Below are 18,304 nucleotides of genomic sequence, written 5' to 3'. Positions count from 1 at the left end.
TACAATTGTCTTACAGATTTCGGACAAACTCCTGTCCAAACTGCACAGGTTGGACAAGCGGTTCCGTTCAGAGGTTAGACATCACTTCACCAATTTTAGATGCATAAGGATGTGTTATGTACTTTGCAAATTACATTTCTGAACAGTGGTGAGTTAGTTAATTGTTTATATTAATAGGAGGAGTTGATGTTACTTGATTGTTTATATTGATAGAAGGACTTGATAACACTGGAGAGCAGAGAGGTTTTATCAGCGGCCCAAGACGAAGTTGTTGACTCTGTACTTGACGACAGAAACAATGAAAGGTACGGATGAGTTTAGTACTCGCAATTAACCTGTTCCGTAGTATTTGTGAAATAAGTTTGAATTCCACAATTTTCATGTGTCGTGCTATGTTTATTTGATTCTTGTAGGTATCAGTTCTTTAATTTTTCATTCTCTATGATTTTGATGGGTTTATGATGGGTTTATCCATGTCGTATGTAGGATTCTCTTTGAATTTAATGCAGTGGGCTACGGAAAGATCAGTGGCTAAATTTCCTGTCTGAAGTTTTCTTCTTTTGGTCTTATCCTGCACACATGTACCTATTGGGAAAATTGCAAACCACTGATATTTTCACAAAAATTTTAACACATTCATGGAAACCTTTATAATTTTAATTATGAAACTTAATAAAGTTTACCAATGATTTGCAAATTTTTTTGAGAACTTATAATGAAGTGCAATTTTCCCTACCTATTTTCTTCTACTCTGCTTACATTTTCCATTTTGATCATTTTGGATATTGTTGGCTCCAGTTTGTAAAAAACGTGTTTCTTTTTTTTTAACTTGCTGACCTGTAAATGAGCATTTCAATTTTCACATATTATTTTAGCAAATACTATTGGACATGTCATGAGTTGTAATATCTAAAACTTTGTCTTTTCATTTTGTTTTTTAAAAACTAATCTTCATTGGATTGGAGCCTAGTAGAATCAGGAATATCTGCCATAGTTGTACAACAGGAAAAACTAATCTTATGTTGTAGAGTCAAGCCAGATACGTTTAAGTTTTACTAGGCTGTAGGTTGCTTCTTACTGATTGATGTATACGTTTTATGTAGGGACATTGTCGTGTCTATGAATCTGCATGAAATGCCTTGCGAATGTGCTACGCGACGTGACATGCGCGCGCTGAAACCAGGGGCATGGCTATCCGACACTGTAAGTCGTGGCATCTGACAATGTTATTTCCACTATATTTGCATGATGGACATATCCATGTAGGGACATTGTTATTTCGTATTACATTTAAACAAATGGCAAACCTTATTTCGCAAGTTGCCTGGTCTGTTACAATGTTCCAGCCAATCAACTTGGTCGCGGTTCAATTGACTAACGGACAGCGGCAAGTACACAAAGACGGTAGGCATACTGCGTGGTTCTTTCCAGTATATTTGTCGGTAAGTAAGTGTTTTAGGTCGGTTGTGTATTGCAGAAGACATATTTTCAGAAAACTTTGGCTGACTGAACTTTACACACTAAACATGCAGACTTTGATACTAAATCAAAAAACTCAACCTCTGAACCATGAAAATATGGTCAAATCATATTTTGGACATGACAGATATACTGGGGTGCTTGATGCATGTGAGAAGGTAATATGAATGTCCATCCCATTGAAGCGAGTAGATTTAATATGGACGTCGGTAATATGAATGTCGATCCCATTTACTTGAATGCCAATGTAAATATGAAAGTGCGTACATGTTCGCATGCCCTCTAAACAATGTCTTCGCTTGTGTTTATGTTTATGTGTAGATTTACATGCCTTTCAATTATCGAGGAGTACATTGGGTGTGCCTAAAAATAGATATGGTAGACCGTGTGGTGTACCTATTTGACTCATTGGCATCCGCCACATTGGACACCAACAAGTTGAACACAGCAAAAATGTTGGTATGTCGTGCTGAATTTCACAAATCTACTTCCACACTGTCACATCCTTCACATAAACTAACCGTCTCATTCTGCAACAGGTTCAAACAATGCATGCCTTACTGCAACTACAGTTTGGAAATGAATATGCTGTAGACATGCGTACCTTTGAGGTGCGCATGTTAGAACAAAGGCCATTACAACAGCTGGACGAGTAATCCACAAACCCAGCGTCACATTGACTTCACTCTTGAATCACTCATTTAACGAACCTGCTTATATTTTACGAGAAACTGAATGTTACATTTCATTTGTAGCACTTTCGACTGTGGGATGTTTGTGATCAAGTACATGCAGCGGCCTGATATACCCAGCGGTCCACACAAGGTACATTGTACCGCTTAATTTCCAATTGCGAAATAAATCCGTTTATTCCCTACCGCTGTAACCGTACCTGATTTGTGTTATTCGCTTTCTGTACATAGTTTCATCCTTCTGTGCGCCGGAAGTTGGTGCTTGACTTCGTTATAGATGTGAACAATACAAAGGTGGGCGAGTATCGTTCGTGCATGTGATTGATTGCAATTACAACAAATAGTGCAGCGATTTTATCATGGCCTGCCAGTACGAGTGTAATTTCGATGCCCAACCACAATTGGATTACTGCATCAGCTTGTCGTGACAACTTTTTAGGTCGCAGCTGTGATAATACTAATTTCCTACGCGTATTGATTGTACACATAATTCCAATGTTTGGGACTCGAACAAACGAGGGAAAGTAGTCATGTTTGTTTGCTTTTATCGTGGCCTGTACGTAATGTGATACACATAATTCCAATGTTATGGGTACAGTACAGAACAAACAATGCAATGTCATATTTGCCCAAATGACTATACTAATGTTTGTCCAGTGCAATGTGATATTTGTCCAACAAACAATGCAAGTTGAAAGTAGTAATGTTTGTTCGCTTTTACCACATGAATTATGTTTGTTCGATTTTTTTTAATGCCATGATTTTGTCCAAAACAAAGCAAAAAAAAGCCCACAGAACAAACAAATAGCGGTGACTATAATGCACTTTGAAGGGGAATTGATTACTTCATAAAAATGCACAAACGGTGAAAAATTGCACAAAAAATAAAAACAACCATACAACAGACCATTAAAAACACAGAGTATTGATATTCAATTTTTTTTTTTGTTCAGCAAAACAAAAAATTGTATTGATGGAAAAGCACATACAAGGTGTCAATGATACATCAACAAAGAGGAGGTTGGAGACCAACGAAGAGAAACAAAAACAGAAGGAAAACAATAACAATGTAACTCCAAGCCCATCCTCACAAAACCACATAACAGGGCAACCAGATGAAACTCCAAGGCAGCATGAACAAACTTCAGACCATACAGCCACCATTGAGACTTGAGCCTGAACCTTCAACCTCCATTGAGACTTGAGCCTGATCCTTCAACCTCCAAAAAAAAAAAAATTAGTACAGCAGCAGACCAACAATTACAACAAGGCCCGCAGCAGACCTCCAATAACTTTCCCCAATCCAACAGCAGACTTCTAATACAGCACACCAAAACATCATTCAAACAATTGCAAAAAGGCCAATATGCAGCAGCAGACTTAAGCCTATTCGTTGATCCCATATAGCAGCAGCAGAGTACATATATAGCAGAGCAGATTTGAAGCACAGCAGAGCAGCAACCAGAAATGAGCATGCTTGACCCCATAAACTAAGCCAGAGCAACAAGCCAAAAATAAGGCAAAGCATAGCAACATTGAAGCACAGCAGAGCAAAAGTAGCCACCAAGAAGATATGGTAATACCACAGACTGACCAAAATCCTGCATACCACAGCTTGACCAAACTCCTGCACCCCAGTTTCAAAAAACACCAAACACCACCCCCTAAATGAGACTTTGATACTATCCAGAATACAATATATGTCGTCCACTGAATACTGTAGGCCTCTATAACGTTGCTTACAGCAAAGTGCAACCCTCACTTTCACCATCTCAGCCAATTCAGGCCCATCAACAATCTTATCATTAAAAAGGCAATCATTCCTATCTTTCCAAATCATTCCTAGGTGTGCAATACAAAAGAATACATATATAAACTAGCCTAGGATTTGGGGAACAGAACGCCTAGAACACCCCACTCTGATTGAGCATCTGCCAGCATGGCTTGGGCTTGGTCCAACTCAGCTTTAGTTGTCTGAATGGATGCAGAACGATGTCTAATTTGGGAGAGCATCATCCTTGCTTCTTGATTAAGCTGGTCGTGTTGCTGCTGCAGATGAGCCTTTCTTTGCCGGACAGAGGCAAGTTCTGCCATGAGTTTGGCTTCCTCAAGTTCAAGTGCTGAGTGTTGCTGAAGAATGACTGCAGAGGTCTGCTGGCTGAGTTTGAGTGAAGTAGATATGGTGTGGGCTTCGTTTAGGAAATCCTTATTGGTTTGAATATCCTTCGAGCAAGTCTGAACCATCTCTGAAAGGGTTGGCCATTCTGTGATGATCTTGGCCAATTGCTTTAGTTGAATGGGGTTGAAAGGATTAGGGGAGAGGTTTACAACAGCAGAAAGACAGGCCAAGGTTTCATCAGGTTTGTGGAGAATGATTTCTTCAACTGGGGTGTTAATGAGGTTGATGAAGGTGGTTAAGGTTTGTTGAGTTTCAGCATCAAACAGATGTAGCCTTTGAGGCAATGGGGATATTTCGTCTAGATCTTGTTGAAGAATAGAAACTTCGGCCCAAATATCCTGGCATGGACCGACGGCCTGTGAACATTAATAGTTTGGTGAGAATATATGCTTGCAAGTAATAAAGAGTAAATAGGATGAGGTTGGCAATGGTAGTACCTGTCCTGATATCGTGCACGCAGACGGTTGGCCTTGTTCAGCTGTGGTTGTCGCATGAGGACGAGTTGTTTCTGGTACTGATGAGATGGCAGCATCAGCGCCTTGAGGGTGTTTCTCTGGTTCTGCTAGCAGGGGAAAGTCATGAGGACCTTCAAGTTCTGTCTCGCCCATTGGTCGTGGAGATGAGTCCTGTATTATGTCCATCCCTATAAATTGGAGAACAATACCAGTTACTTAAAGAGAAGTTTTTTTTTCCCAAACGAACAGTAACATTTGTATTTCTATTTACCTTGGTTGTGGTGAACTTCTGTTCAGGGGATTTTGTGTTGTCATCTGTTGGAGAGGATTGGCTGTTGATTGAAATGTCAAATTCAATCCTCTGTGATTCTTTGTTTGACGTTTGGGAATTGGAGGGGTTGGATGGTGATGGTTGAGGGCTAGAGACAGAAGGGACAATGTGTTGAGGAGAAGTGGAAGGATGTTGTGATGCAGACTGTGTGGATTGCTGTGGCGAAGACTGTGAAGCAGGTTGTAAGGAAGTTTGTTGCGATGCTTCAGGTGGTGGTGGAGTTGGTTGTACAGTGGGTTCTGTGGGTACATTACTGATTGGACTGGGAATTTGATGAATGTGTTGAGGAGAAGTGGAAGCATCGTCATCATCAGCAGCAGCAAGGAGTAATCTCCTTCTTTTTCTCTGCACAAAAGTAAGTGATCAGTCGGGCGTGAATGCAAATTCAGATGCTGTAAATATGTAAAGTGAAGGCTTACTTGGTAGAGCTGCCCTGAAGGATTTGATGTTGTTTCGCCAACCATTTGGCTGAGAGGGATATCCCACTCACTTAGGTCTGTGCTTAGAGCAGGAGCAGTGGAAAGCTCTTCTCTCTTCTTCGCCGTGACCTCTGTCTCAGCAGGGGTACGGGTGGTAGCTCCTCTCTGTGCTTGTGTCTGCGCGGCTGCGAAAGAGTCTGCCATTAATTTCGGAACTGAGGGGGTGTTTGTCTGAGTAGTTGCATCCATTGGATCCTTGCCTTTACGTTGGTCCCTAACCAATGGTTCAGCAGCAGGCACAATTTTGGCTGTCAAGGGTTAAACAAGTTAGTGTTGTAGAGAAAAAAACAAAACAAATTGCATGACACAGTCAGGGATATGAAGTATATGAATGAAGGATACCTGTAGCCTTAAGCTTGGAAGGCGAGGATATGCGGCCCTGAATATGAATACAAGTATCGTTAAGGCAGCTTTCAAGTGGCTTGTAGAAAATAATGGCAGTCATAAGTCCCCACCAATGGTCAAAAGCAGCCGAGCAGTCCGAAGCAGGTTTGAAGAAGAAGGGGCCAAAATCTTGGAAAAGTTTGGTGTTCTCTGTCAGAATGGATTCAGCTTGTGTAGGATCTTTCAAGTGGATTCTGGACCCAATCTCCTCATGGATGGTTGGGTGGAAATAAGGATAAGGGATAGCCTGGGAAAGACCAAATTGCCTGGACCATTGATTGGGACAGTATGTCTCAAAACTGCAGCTGGATAGCTTGGCGGAGGATATGGAACAGCCAACCAAGACATGTCTACAGGTGAGAATGTGTCTCCAACTCTCATTTTGTTCTTGGACTTGCTCATTGTGTAAATCAGAAGGGTCTGTGAAGAGGAAGCGAAGTCTACTGGAGGAGAATTCAAAGTTTTGAAATGGCATGTACAGGTTGGAAGGTCTCTGCGAAGGAAGGTTGTAAAACATGGTAAGATGATTTGTGAAAGTGAGTTTTGAATGGCTGTTATAAGTGAGCAGTTGCTCAGCATAGGAGTGGCAAACAGGTTTCAAGGTGTTAGGTGGTGGGGGTCGTGCCTCAGGGAAATAGGCATACAACCAGGCCTGGAAGAGCCAGAAGGGGCCACCACAGTTGCCAGAAATCTTCTTGTCGACAAAGGAAAATAGGGCCTTGTAAAGGGTGGCAAGAAGATAAGGGGCTAAAGCCATAAGTTGGCCGTCTTGCATACACAAGGCAAGGGGGAGGTATTCTTTCGTGATCTTGTACCCAGGGACACAAAAAAGAAACTCACAAAGCCAAAGTAAATAAAAAGCAGTTCTTTCTTTGTCATCGACAGGGGAACCACGCTTGCCTTGGTATTTTTTGGCAAAATCTGTATAGCACATGTCAGTGTTTAAAGTAAATGTCACTTTTGGAGGCTCAAGGAGAGCATGAATTGGATTGCCCAAGATTGGCAGACCAGTCAAGTGAGCTACATCTAAGATGGTAGGGGAAATCATACCAAAATTGAGGAGTAGGGAGTTACTAGACTGCGACCAAAAGCATGCAGCAGCAGCAATCAGCCCTTTCTCCACGTCATAAATTTTAGTCGACAGTCTAATTGCTTCAGTAATGCCCTGGTGCTTCCATACTTCGGCGTCGTGACCTTCAATTCTCCTGGCCCAGCTTCGCCAATCAGAGTCTGGTGACCTCCACCCTCTGAGTGGGTTTTTGCTGACATTCCAGTTAGTCCACTTGAGTCCAGCTTGGTTGAGAAGAAGGTTCTCACCATTACCAAGGGGATAGTATGGAGCTAGCTCGTCTGGGAAGTAAGACGCGAAGGTAGGGCCTAGAGTAGCCTTAGCGACAGAGCTTGGGCTGGGCAATAGGGTTGCAGCAAATTTTAGAGGAGCGATAAGTGCTCTGATAGGGTCCGGGAAGCGGAGTAGGTCTTCATTGTTCTCCTCAGCTGGAGATGGTTGAGATTTTTTCGGTGCCATGGCTTAGGGTTTTGTGGTGCTCTGGTTTTGAACGGCAATGGTTGAGAAGAAGGAGTACAGTCTGGGGAGTTCGAATCAGAGGGAAATGAAGTGGTTTGAAGTTGAAAGGGTGGGTCTTTTATAGCTTATGATGGGGCTAGTATATTTAAAAGCTCTTACATTGGGCTGTACTTTATGTTTGTTTTGGGCCCAAACAATGGCCCCCTCGTTGAAGTTAAATATCATATGACTTGGACCCCCATGACCCCCTCTCTCTCTGATTGGCCACTTTCTTTTTTTTTTTTCAATTTCTTATTTTTTTTCCTTCTCCAAACAGCAGCCCCCACGTGTGTGTGTGTGTGGGGGGGGGGGGGTGGTGATTGGGGGGGTCTCAATCACTTCCGCAATATTTAACTTGAACATGGGGGCCATTGTTTGCACCAAGTTTTGCCAGTCTCTGTCGACAGATGGTCCACTTAATCGAGGGCATGTGGCCAAGTCTGAAGGAATGTCCACGACCTGAAAGTGGGCTCTCTGCATGTGGGTCACCTAGAAGTGATAGGGGAAGTTTTTACCACCAGTCACGGAGTTAGCGGGCACACTTTCAGGAGGAAGCATGAGACAAAGCAGGAGCCTTGCTCTGTCGACAGAAGTTTAAAACAGTTGGTGGCCATGAAATAAACACAAGAAAAGGGAGCTCAACAGAGAGAAGTGGAGGTTTAGTATTGATATCCGTATACTGTTTTTGTGGCCCATCATTGCATGATCCCACACGTCTACACCATAACTGCCACTGTAACTGCCCCGACTTCGAATCTTCAAGTCCACTCTGCCAAATATTGACTCTTCCCTGTCGACCTTCCTTTTCACCATTGTGGGGCATGTCCCTCATCATTATGAGACAAAAATCGACAGAATATTGTCCACTAAACACAACCACAGTCCTTGCAAACTGGGTCAATGAACCGCAACACTTGGCCACTCACAGTTACTGCCCCTGACTATGAATCATCAAACTCTGCCAAATATTGAATTTTCCCTGTAATTTAATCAAAATATATTCAATGTCGGTAAACTTGAAAATACGTTTGAAATAACCTTTTTTTGTATTGTAATGACTTAAACACAATTGTTGTCCTACATTTTACGTAACGAAAATACACAACTTATTTATATCAAAAACAAAATATACATCTCGGGTTTATAATCAAAAAAATGGGAACTACTTTTTTTTAAAAAAAAAGTTCACTCATATTTTCACCTACATTCTGATTGGATATTAGATTAAAAATTCCTCTTTGCACCTATTTTTCCCACATCCTCCTAACAGCTGCTCCATTCAACTAACATTGAATCTTGCATGCCACCTGACTTACACGCTGGAGCAGTTACTGGCAGTGCTCATGGATTTAGTGGCCACCCTCCAAGAGGAAACATGAACGAATTGGGAGTCTGTATCTGTCGAGGAAAGGCTAAAAGGACCTGGGCACAGGTGGTAACTTCAATTATATGCACTTCGACAGGTGGCAACTTACTTTCTACATTGTAACTTCTGTGTAGTTTTTTCCCTTCTACTTTCTACTTTGTTACAAACAACACAACAACACAACAACTTACTTTCTACTTTCTACTTTCTACTTCGTTACTTTCTACTTTGTTACCATCACTTCATCGAAAGAAGTCTTCATCCATTTCAGGCATTTGAACCAATACCACAATTGCTTGATTTTCTTCTTGAACTTGTCAACTTTAAATTACTGCTTCGTTGTTGTCCATATAGGCCCACCATAATTTTACTAACAATAAACCCATAGTAAACATTAAATAATTTCACAACTCCTGTTCGTAACTCGTAATTCATATACCGATCGGCATGGAGATAAAGTAACGAGTTCGTTGGGTTACTTTCTCCAAGTAACACCCAAAATTAACTGCCACTTGGATTATGTACAAAATGCATGTGCTGGTATGTAATTTTGCAAACCCACTTGGACAAAATTCGTATTTTACTCGAAATATAATACTAATTTACGGACACAAGTCATAATAAATCAATACGAAGCGAAACACATCGTTAGTTGATAAACCACACCGCAAAAAACCCTTCAGTTAGATCCAACCAAATATGGAACAGAAACAAGCAACCCGCAATAGGAATCTTGGAATACAGACATAAGCCAATTCCCCACCCAAAACAACACACAGACAACCCATATATATCTCACCTCACCTTCAGTTAGTTTTGAAAATGACAAGTCACTGCAAACACAAATGACAACATCACTCTAAACAATATGGGAAATTTACAACTCGTGGCCTTGTACATAAGTAACGTTGTGCCATTTCCTGGCATTGTACATAACCAATTATTTACACGTTACGTACAGCAATCCGTGCAAAATGAAAACTACATACATTATTTCCATGTGTTTTCAATAGCTAAGGGAATAAGTAAATCATACAAATTATACAATTACCTGATTCACCTCATCAATTGTGTTCGAATCATTTTTCCACACTGCTGCTTCAACACTACCGTATTGGCCCACAGGCTGCTTGGAATCAGGAGAAACATCAAAAAATAGTCGCCGTTGCTTAATGTGCGGTGTACTTGGATCCACCAACCCAGTTTTGCAGCGAACGGGCAATGACTCCGCATTGTACTCACGGTCAGTTATGTGGGGTGTATCTGCATCTGAGTTATTACCCACTGTTCGGCTAAACCGAACCTTAGGACACGTTCACTTTGTGTGCCCAATGCATTTGCAATTCCCACATTTTCTTGGTCTTCGACAGTTGGACGAGGCCCGTCCTGGGTTCCCTTTTGTCTTCACAACATCAGGATCTTCTACTCCAAATTGTCGACGGAATGAATGTTTCCCTTTGTCTCCATTCCCACCGTTCAAATTCCTCTCATATAACTCCTTCATCCGGCTCGTCATCGGAAGACATGCATCCCTAGCATCCTTGAAACCTTCCGTTGATTGCGAGGCATAGAAACACATTTCGTTGTAGGAAGAACACAATATCCCATACCGGGCCGTCTGTGTTGTAGTGCTATCAATTGAGGGTTGAGGCCATTGCTGGCCATCCTTGCTTGCAGCCCTTGTCCATCTATGCAGCACACAAGTTGGGGGAATTTGCGTTAAATTTTCAGCTTTCATAACACATATCATGTGGCAGCAAGGTAGCCCCAACGACTCAAACTTCATGCAAGAACATCTCATTGCAGCATCCATTGGACTGTGTGTTACTATCCATGATCTGTCCTTCACTCTGTACTTATGAATATAGTAGCATTTCTGACCATCCGGCAAAGGGAACACATCCTTCACATTCAACTTCCCCTCTTCTAAGATTTCATCACGGAACATTCTAAATATATTTCGGGTGAATAGCTCAGCTCCATGTCTCTCTATATCTCGCAATGGAGTAATCAATACCGGAAAAGTGTTATTTGTTTCAGCATCATCTCCAGCCTCGTTATACCTTATCCTTGCAAGAGCCCGATCATAGTGCCTAACAAATTCATATAGCTTCAATTTGTGTTGGAGGAAGGGATTGAAATAAGCATTCATACACTCCGAGCGCTGAGTGCTCTTCATCCCAGCAAAGAAATGTCCACGCATATATGCCTCAGCCCACATATGACGCTTCTCATATGTCTCCAACACCCAACTGTTGGTTTGAAGTCCAAATTCTTCAACCATTGTCGTCCAGCCATGCTCAAACTTTGTCTCATCCGTTTCCATGTCCATGCACTGCTTGAAAGCATGTGCAAAGCCACTTATGTGAACATTTGAAACAGCATTTTTCCCAAGATGCCAATTACATAATCGATGTCTTGCATCTGGAAATACTCTTCTGATTGCCTCTCGCATCGACTTATCCCCATCTGTCAGTACGGACACAGGTGCTTTATTGCCCATCGCCTCCATAAATGTTTCCAAAACCCATGTGTATGTCTCAATTGTCTCATTAGCTAGCAAAACACATGCAAATATCGTGGTCCTAAAGTGGCTAGTCACACCAGCCAACATGACAAACGGTTTCTTGTATGCATTGGTTCTGTAAGTTGAGTCAAATATCAACACATCACCAAACTTTGCGTAGTCGGCCCGCGATTTCGAATCTGCCCAGAATAGATTTTGTAACTTGTTATCATTACACACATCATACTTGTAAAAAAAACGTGCATCAACATCAAGTTTTGCGCATAGGTAAACCAACGCACCCTGCGCATCACCATCCTCAACTTCTGCTCTACGTTCGGCTTGAATATGGTTGTGCAGATCCGTGCGGATGAAACCAACATTCTCATAAGACCCGGACTGATTTACCATATAGTCCATGATTTGGCTAGTCTTCACACCGACATTGCGCATAGCCATTGCTTGAGCTTTGTCACCGCTGTTTAAACTGCGATGTGACCTCAGATACATCACACAGTGTTGTTCCGCCAATTCATGGTTGTGGTCTGCGACGAAGTGAGTCACAACATACTTTCCCCCTTCACCAGCATCCGCATCGTACCGTATGCGAAATTGGGCTTTGCAACCTACTCTTGTTAGTGCCTTGGGAGCTCTACTCTTCTCAGCAACACGGTCCAAGTATTTTGGTAATCTCTGACCTTCCCTTGAACACAACCACAGCCTACTAACGACCTTTCCCTCTTTATTTGTGTTAAATCTGGATTTTCGTATACTAAATCCCTTGGCTTTAGCATACGCATTGTAGAAATCTTCTCCATCTTCGACCGAATCAAATTTCTGTTCCAGAATAGCACGTTCAACATCACCAACCATGTCATTGCGATGAGCATCGTCAACCATTTCTTTTTTCACATCGGCTCCGCCATCTTCAACGTTCATGTTGGTTGCTTCTTCATTGCTCGGACCAGCTTCGCAACCATGATCAGGTTCTGCCCGACTTTCATTCATCAAACGGATGTCATCTGCTTCATTTGGAATGTCATAATCATCACCTTCCCTTTTAACTTCCGCTGGGGCCATACTGCACATGACATTACTACCAACAATTACTTGATGACCGAAAATTGTTAACACAAACACAAACATGACATTTTCACACGGGTTACCTGTTTGTGCAAACACAAACACTCGCTTGAGAAACAGAAAGAGAAAGGTTAGCTGCCAATGGAGGGGTTTCCGTTGGAGCGAAGCGTAGAGCGGTTGAAGTTAGGATGGGGGTTTAGTTGAGGGAAAATAGCTGAAGTGAACGGGCCAGAGAGACAGAGAGGGAGACAGAGAGAGGGACACAGCTCCATACCTCATATCTAGTTCGAGAGAAGGGCTTCACTTCAGCAATGGAACCAACACAGCCTTCTAGTTACGTTGTTGTTGGAAATCGCCCGTTATACTGTTCCCTACAGAGCTTCGTCAATGGAACGAACCCAACAGGGGCTTCTCCCTGTTAATGGAAATCAACGGTTACACTGACTCAACCTTACACAGAGAGGAGAACAGAGAGAGATAGAGACGAAATACAGAGAGTGAGTGGGATGCAATCATGCAAATACAAGCATTAACCGGTTGCCCCGGTTTCAACTTTTTCACGATTAAACAATTCAATGGTCTTGATCAATTATTGTAATCTAACGGCTAACAATTGGGTTGCATATGGTGTGCAACCTTAAGGGGGTTGCACACTTAAGCATGACCTATTAAGAATAATAACTTTTTTTTGCATATTTAATTTGTTATTCATAAATTATTTTAATAAGGATTAAACATTGCCACTTGTTTACTTGCATGCCATATAGGGGATGAGATCCAATTATGTGCCTTGGACTTGCAAAATTTGATTAGACTCCATAGAATGATTAGAAGAGAGAGAGAGAGAGAGAGAGAGAGAGAGAGAGAGAGAGAGAGAGAGAGAGAGAGAGAGAGAAAAGCCTCATTGGTAGCTCGAAAATAATATGGCTCGAATGGCCCGAGTCCAAAACGACGTCGTTTTGAATTTTATTTTATTTTATTTTATTTTCTTTCTTTCTTGTGTTTTTCTGAAGATGAAGAAAAAGAAGATGAAGAAGAAGAAGAGACAAGAAAGAGAGAAGAGGGAGCTGGGCATCATCATCAACATCTTCATCAACACATCATCATCATCAATCAACAACATTTTCATCAACACATCATCATCATCAATAACGACATCATTATCATCATCATCAACAATTTTTTTTTTCTTTTCTTTTTCCTTCATCTTTAGATCTAGATCCACTAGAGATCAACAACAACAACCAACAATCACCACACAAAAAAAAAAAAAAATGTAGAATCTGAAATAGAAGCAAGAGAAAACAAGGAAATTATAAAAAATGAAAGCAAGATTTTTAAAATTTGTTTTTGGGTTTTGTTTATTTTAAGAAGTTGGGGCAAAATAAATTTTAAAAAAAGGAGCTCTAAAAGTTGAGTGTAGAGAAGGGATTTGAGTACAGAGAAAGGGAAATGAACAAATCAATGAAAATGGAGGCCTCCACCCCGTCGATCTTTCTTATCTTCCTCCTCCGCCATCACCGCCATCTCCATCTTTTCTCCTTCTTCTCTCTCGCCTCTTCTCTTCTCTCAATTTGTATTCAAAAGCAAGAAAAAGGCAAAAAAAAAAAAAAGAATACCAAAACGACATCGTTTTGGGTATTCGAGACACTTTCGGGCCAAATTTTTTGAGCTACGAAGTATTATTGATATATATATATATATGCTACTCCTTTGATTAGAAAATGTAAAGGAAATCTGCGAAGTGGAGTAAAAGAATAAGAGGAGGAGGTTAAGAAGGATGCATATTTTCCTACCATTTTATCGTTCCATTTCAATCCTACAATTAATTAAGAAAACCCTAACCCTCTCATTTTTTTTTTGTTGAAAATTTCATATTATAATCATATGATAAAATGATTAAACTTGTGGATAGAATTTTATTTATAATTGTATGTAAATTTATGATTTGTATATCAAATATTTGAAAATATTGATAGTCTTAAAATCATGGTATTATTGTGGAATTTGGATTTGCATGTGTAGTTTATGCCATTAAAAAGATTATTGAAGTTTTTATTTGGCCCTTAAATCTGTCAGAAAGTTGTACGAATTTTTAAAAAATTTTATACTCAGAATTTTGAGATGATTTCTTTTACAAAGTTGTTTAGAATGATGTCTAGTTCGTCCACGAATTCTTTCAACAATTATTGAGTTTTTTACGAATTTATATAAATTTTTAACCAAATCTAGAACTGTAAGACAGATTTTACTATGTGTTTAAAAAATCATTAAAAATTTTATATTAAACCAAATCTGGTAATTTCTCAATAAAAAATGAAATTTGAGAAGTATAGTTTTATAATAAATTTTTATATTATGGATTTAATTTATAAATTTAAGTATAGAATTTAAGAAAATGTGATAAATCTGTGTCATGAAATTTCTGAGAATTTTACGAAATTATTTATAACTTATTTTTGAGAAATTCTTTCTAAAAAATGACCTAAACATGTTTATTGAATATTTTGTAGATTTTCACGAATTTTAGAATTGTATAAATAATTTATTTATAATTTTTATTACCTAAGGTATATCTTGAAAATTTCTGGGCAGGTTTAAGATCATTGCTTCAAGTAACTAGTTGGATAAAAATTAATTATTGTGTTGGTCTAATTCATTAAATATTGTAAATTAGTAATCCATGTATGGGTGTATTGTGGTTTATGTAATATTGTGTTAGTCTAATTTTGTAAATGAAAAATCCATGCATGTGTGTGATTATGGTTTATTTTCTTTGTATCTAAATTATTATTTCATACAATGGTTTAAATAAATTGCTTATTTAAATTTTGTACATTTATTTATTATTGTGTGACATGTGTGTAACTTGACTTTTTCGCGCCCCCTTTCGGAAGGTTTGAAAGAAAGCCCTACAGTTCGGACTCCCGCGGTTCTGAATTTAATCTCACAAGTGTAATATGAAATTGATAATCACCAAAGAGTCCAAATTTGACAAATCTTTTGGAAAATCAATTTTGAATCAAAATATCAAAATTGGACTGCTTTGCCAGATACAGAGCCGCTATCTAAATATTTTATTTTTGGAAAAATTTAGAAAACCCATGACTCGTGCCAAAGGCCACGTGTCCGTCATTACCAAAGTTGCCTCGGCTTGGGAACTTAGGTACGAGAAGGAAAGGTCATGAATTGAGCACCCCCACTCGCCCGATCAAAGATCGGCCTCTACTAATCATAATATGATTTTTATCAACATTATATGCTCTTGTTCCGGTTATTAGACTAGCATTACTACGTGATGCGCACAAGCAAGTATAAACTAGTTTGCTCAAGTTGGAACAATTCAATTTCATGTTTGTTTGTGAAAATGACTTGAATTTGCCACCTCAAGTGGGCTCAAAGTTTGCAAATTTGCCACTAAACAAAGTGGGTTTAAAGCTGTGAATTTGTCACCAGACATAGTGGGCTTAAACATATATTCGTTGAATTGTTCCAATTCAAGCAACAAGCCTTAATCCATAGGCATTCAAACAGTTATAGCAAGTAAGCATTTAGCTTTATGGTAAGCATGCTAGATATGGTAATCACTCACACTCATGCAAGTATGCTAAAGTACTAAAAACTCACCTAGTACTCTAGGCCAAGAAGATATGAATTAGAAAAAATATGCATGATTCCTAACTATGCCAAATGTCTTATGCAACACATGCGAAGAATGCAATTAATGGGCTCGACTACTAATATGACATATGAATCAATTTGATAACATACGTTCAAACATGTATTCGAAGAAGTATTTAAACGACAATGCAGTTAGAATGATATGCTGAGCCTCGGTGCATGCAATACAAAATGAATGGATGCAAGCATAAGGTATGCTAATTGAAACATGTCCCTAATCTAACCATCAAAAGCGGGTAAATAAAAGGGAGAATGACGTGAGGTTGAAAGACATACATATTATTACATTACGCTCTCACGAAGGAGAGTTCAAATGAATAATCTAGCTAACCAAACTAAGCTAAGCTAATTAAGCTAATTATTACAAAACTTGAATAAATAGCTCCACTAATTAACTAATTTATTACAACACTTGAAATGAATAATGAACTAACTATCTAAGCTAATTAATTAAGAAAACTTGGCTAAGCTAATAAAATATTTACAACACCAGCTAATTAGCTACAACTAATTAGGCTAATTAAATATTACAATACAATTTATTCGCAACTATGCCAATAATACTAATGAATTAATTGCATTTGATAAGAACATAATGGAAGATGGAAAAAGGTTGTATGCGCATTGTTTGAAAGCTACTCTGTCTGCCCAGGCCATCTCTGTTTCACCTTTAGCCACTGCCTCTGTTTTTGCAAAATTGCACTACTGGCCACACACCAAGGGCCGGCCGTGCATCACTGATGGTCGGCCGGGTATATAGATGGTTGGCCGTGCATCAATTTGGTGCAAAGCTTTGTTGCTGTGTTTTGAGGTAAAATCAGTGCAGATAGAGCATTCTCAAGCTCTGTTTGTCCTTCCTTCCTTCTTTGTCATGGGAAATCCTCGAGAGTGGGTTGGAATTGATTCCAAAACCATCAATGAGCAATATGATTGCTTGATGATCTCGGATTCAATTTTGGACAAAAGTTGATAAAAATGTAAAGAATAAGACCACCCCCCCCTCTCGTCATAGTATGAACTCAAAAAGGAAGGTTTCCATGCTTCAAGAATCATCAAAATGCTATGAATTAACATGTGACGACTTTTGACACAAGTAACTTGGCATAAAGTCTAGCCAAGTTGAAGCAATTTTAAGCCATTTTCTTTATGTGTGTTGAATCAAGTTTTAAACCAATTTTATTAGGTCTTGCCATTCTTTAGTCCATTTGTATATGGTGATGTTAAAGTCCTCTAAACAAGAAGTAATGTCAAACAAGAGGTTCTTCTAAAGCATAAGAGAAAGACCACACCGTTGGCAATGAATCTTTGGAAAGATTAAGCCATTAAGTGGGAACCTTTCTTACATGATTCAAACAACCTCAATTGGTTGGAATCATTCTCAAGTATGAAAGAGATGAATGATGGATTGATTATTAAACTTAGACTCTTAAACATGGAAATGAGTAAAAGAAAGCTATATAACAAGCAACAAGTTACACATGCTAACTTATAAGATCACAAATGTACTAAACAATGCATGAACCAATTGAAAAGGCTTGGACAACCTTAAAACAACCATTAATACATGAAAAACAGAGGTAGAACATGCTTAAAAAGAGCTTGAAAAGCTAAACAATAAAGAAAAGAATTAAGGCTAGTAAGCAAGAATAAGGAGGGGTGGCTAACCCCTCAACTTTTGAAGCTTCAAAACATGATTTTTAGCCTTTGTAAACCTCTAAAAATCAGTGTAAATATCAAAGGAAAAGAGTAGGAAATAGAAGGTTTGAGCTATAAGTAAAGGTGTAGAAAGAGCAATCTCTCTCTACTCTTTTTGTAACTCTTCAAACCCAACCCCAAACACTTCAAATAAGCTCAAAACACTTCAAACCAACAAGAACTATGAAGTAAGTGAAAGGAAAGAAGGCAAGAGAGAAAAAAACAAGCTTATACCTTTCAAGGGGTAAGCTTGTTGTTGATGATTCAAACTTGGTTTCAACTCACTCTCAAGCTTGGATTATGCTTCTCCAAGATCAACCAAGGCTCTAGGGTGATAAGACAAAGTTGTATATGGAGTATAAAGATGATACAAAGAGGTTAGGTTAGCTCAAAGCTTACTTGCAATG

At 39.4% G+C, this 18,304-nt stretch overlaps 2 protein-coding genes across 2 annotated transcripts; both read right to left on the bottom strand.

Annotated features, from left to right (window-relative positions):
• Window positions 1-439: 439 nt before the first annotated feature.
• LOC145793707 (uncharacterized) lies at window positions 440-8,526 on the bottom strand. The gene is made up of 9 exons (XM_082876574.1): window positions 5,958-8,526; window positions 5,556-5,863; window positions 5,077-5,481; window positions 4,788-4,976; window positions 4,085-4,457; window positions 3,766-3,998; window positions 3,436-3,488; window positions 3,161-3,384; window positions 440-585 (listed from the first exon to the last, which is right to left on the bottom strand). Exons 1-9 carry the CDS (start codon window positions 7,525-7,527, stop codon window positions 440-442), a joined length of 3,501 nt encoding a protein of 1,166 aa, XP_082732700.1. The 5' UTR covers window positions 7,528-8,526.
• A 1,252-nt stretch (window positions 8,527-9,778) lies between these two features.
• LOC145792976 (protein FAR1-RELATED SEQUENCE 5-like) lies at window positions 9,779-13,169 on the bottom strand. Its single transcript, XM_082875118.1, has 2 exons — window positions 12,796-13,169; window positions 9,779-12,519 (listed from the first exon to the last, which is right to left on the bottom strand). The coding sequence occupies exons 1-2, from the start codon at window positions 12,798-12,800 to the stop codon at window positions 10,248-10,250; spliced, it is 2,277 nt and encodes a 758-aa protein (XP_082731244.1). The 5' UTR covers window positions 12,801-13,169; the 3' UTR covers window positions 9,779-10,247.
• Between the last annotated feature and the right edge of the window lie 5,135 nt (window positions 13,170-18,304).

The sequence above is a fragment of the Camellia sinensis genome, chromosome 6, assembly GCF_055761805.1.
Source record: "Camellia sinensis isolate YWXY chromosome 6, ASM5576180v1, whole genome shotgun sequence".
Taxonomy (NCBI): Eukaryota; Viridiplantae; Streptophyta; class Magnoliopsida; order Ericales; family Theaceae; genus Camellia; species Camellia sinensis.
Note: the sequence above shows the minus strand (reverse complement) of the source record. Positions and strands in the feature narration are given on the sequence as shown.

Coding starts and splice junctions, on each gene's coding strand:
- LOC145793707 (XM_082876574.1), bottom strand. CDS start 7,527: ATGGCACCGAAAAAATCTCAACCATCTCCAGCTGAGGAGAACAATGAA. Junction 5,864..5,957: donor TTCCAAGCTTAAGGCTACAG/GTATCCTTCATT, acceptor AACCCTTGACAG/CCAAAATTGTGCCTGCTGCT. Junction 586..3,160: donor TGATGTATCATTGACACCTT/GTATGTGCTTTT, acceptor TTTTCCCAATAG/GTACATGTGTGCAGGATAAG.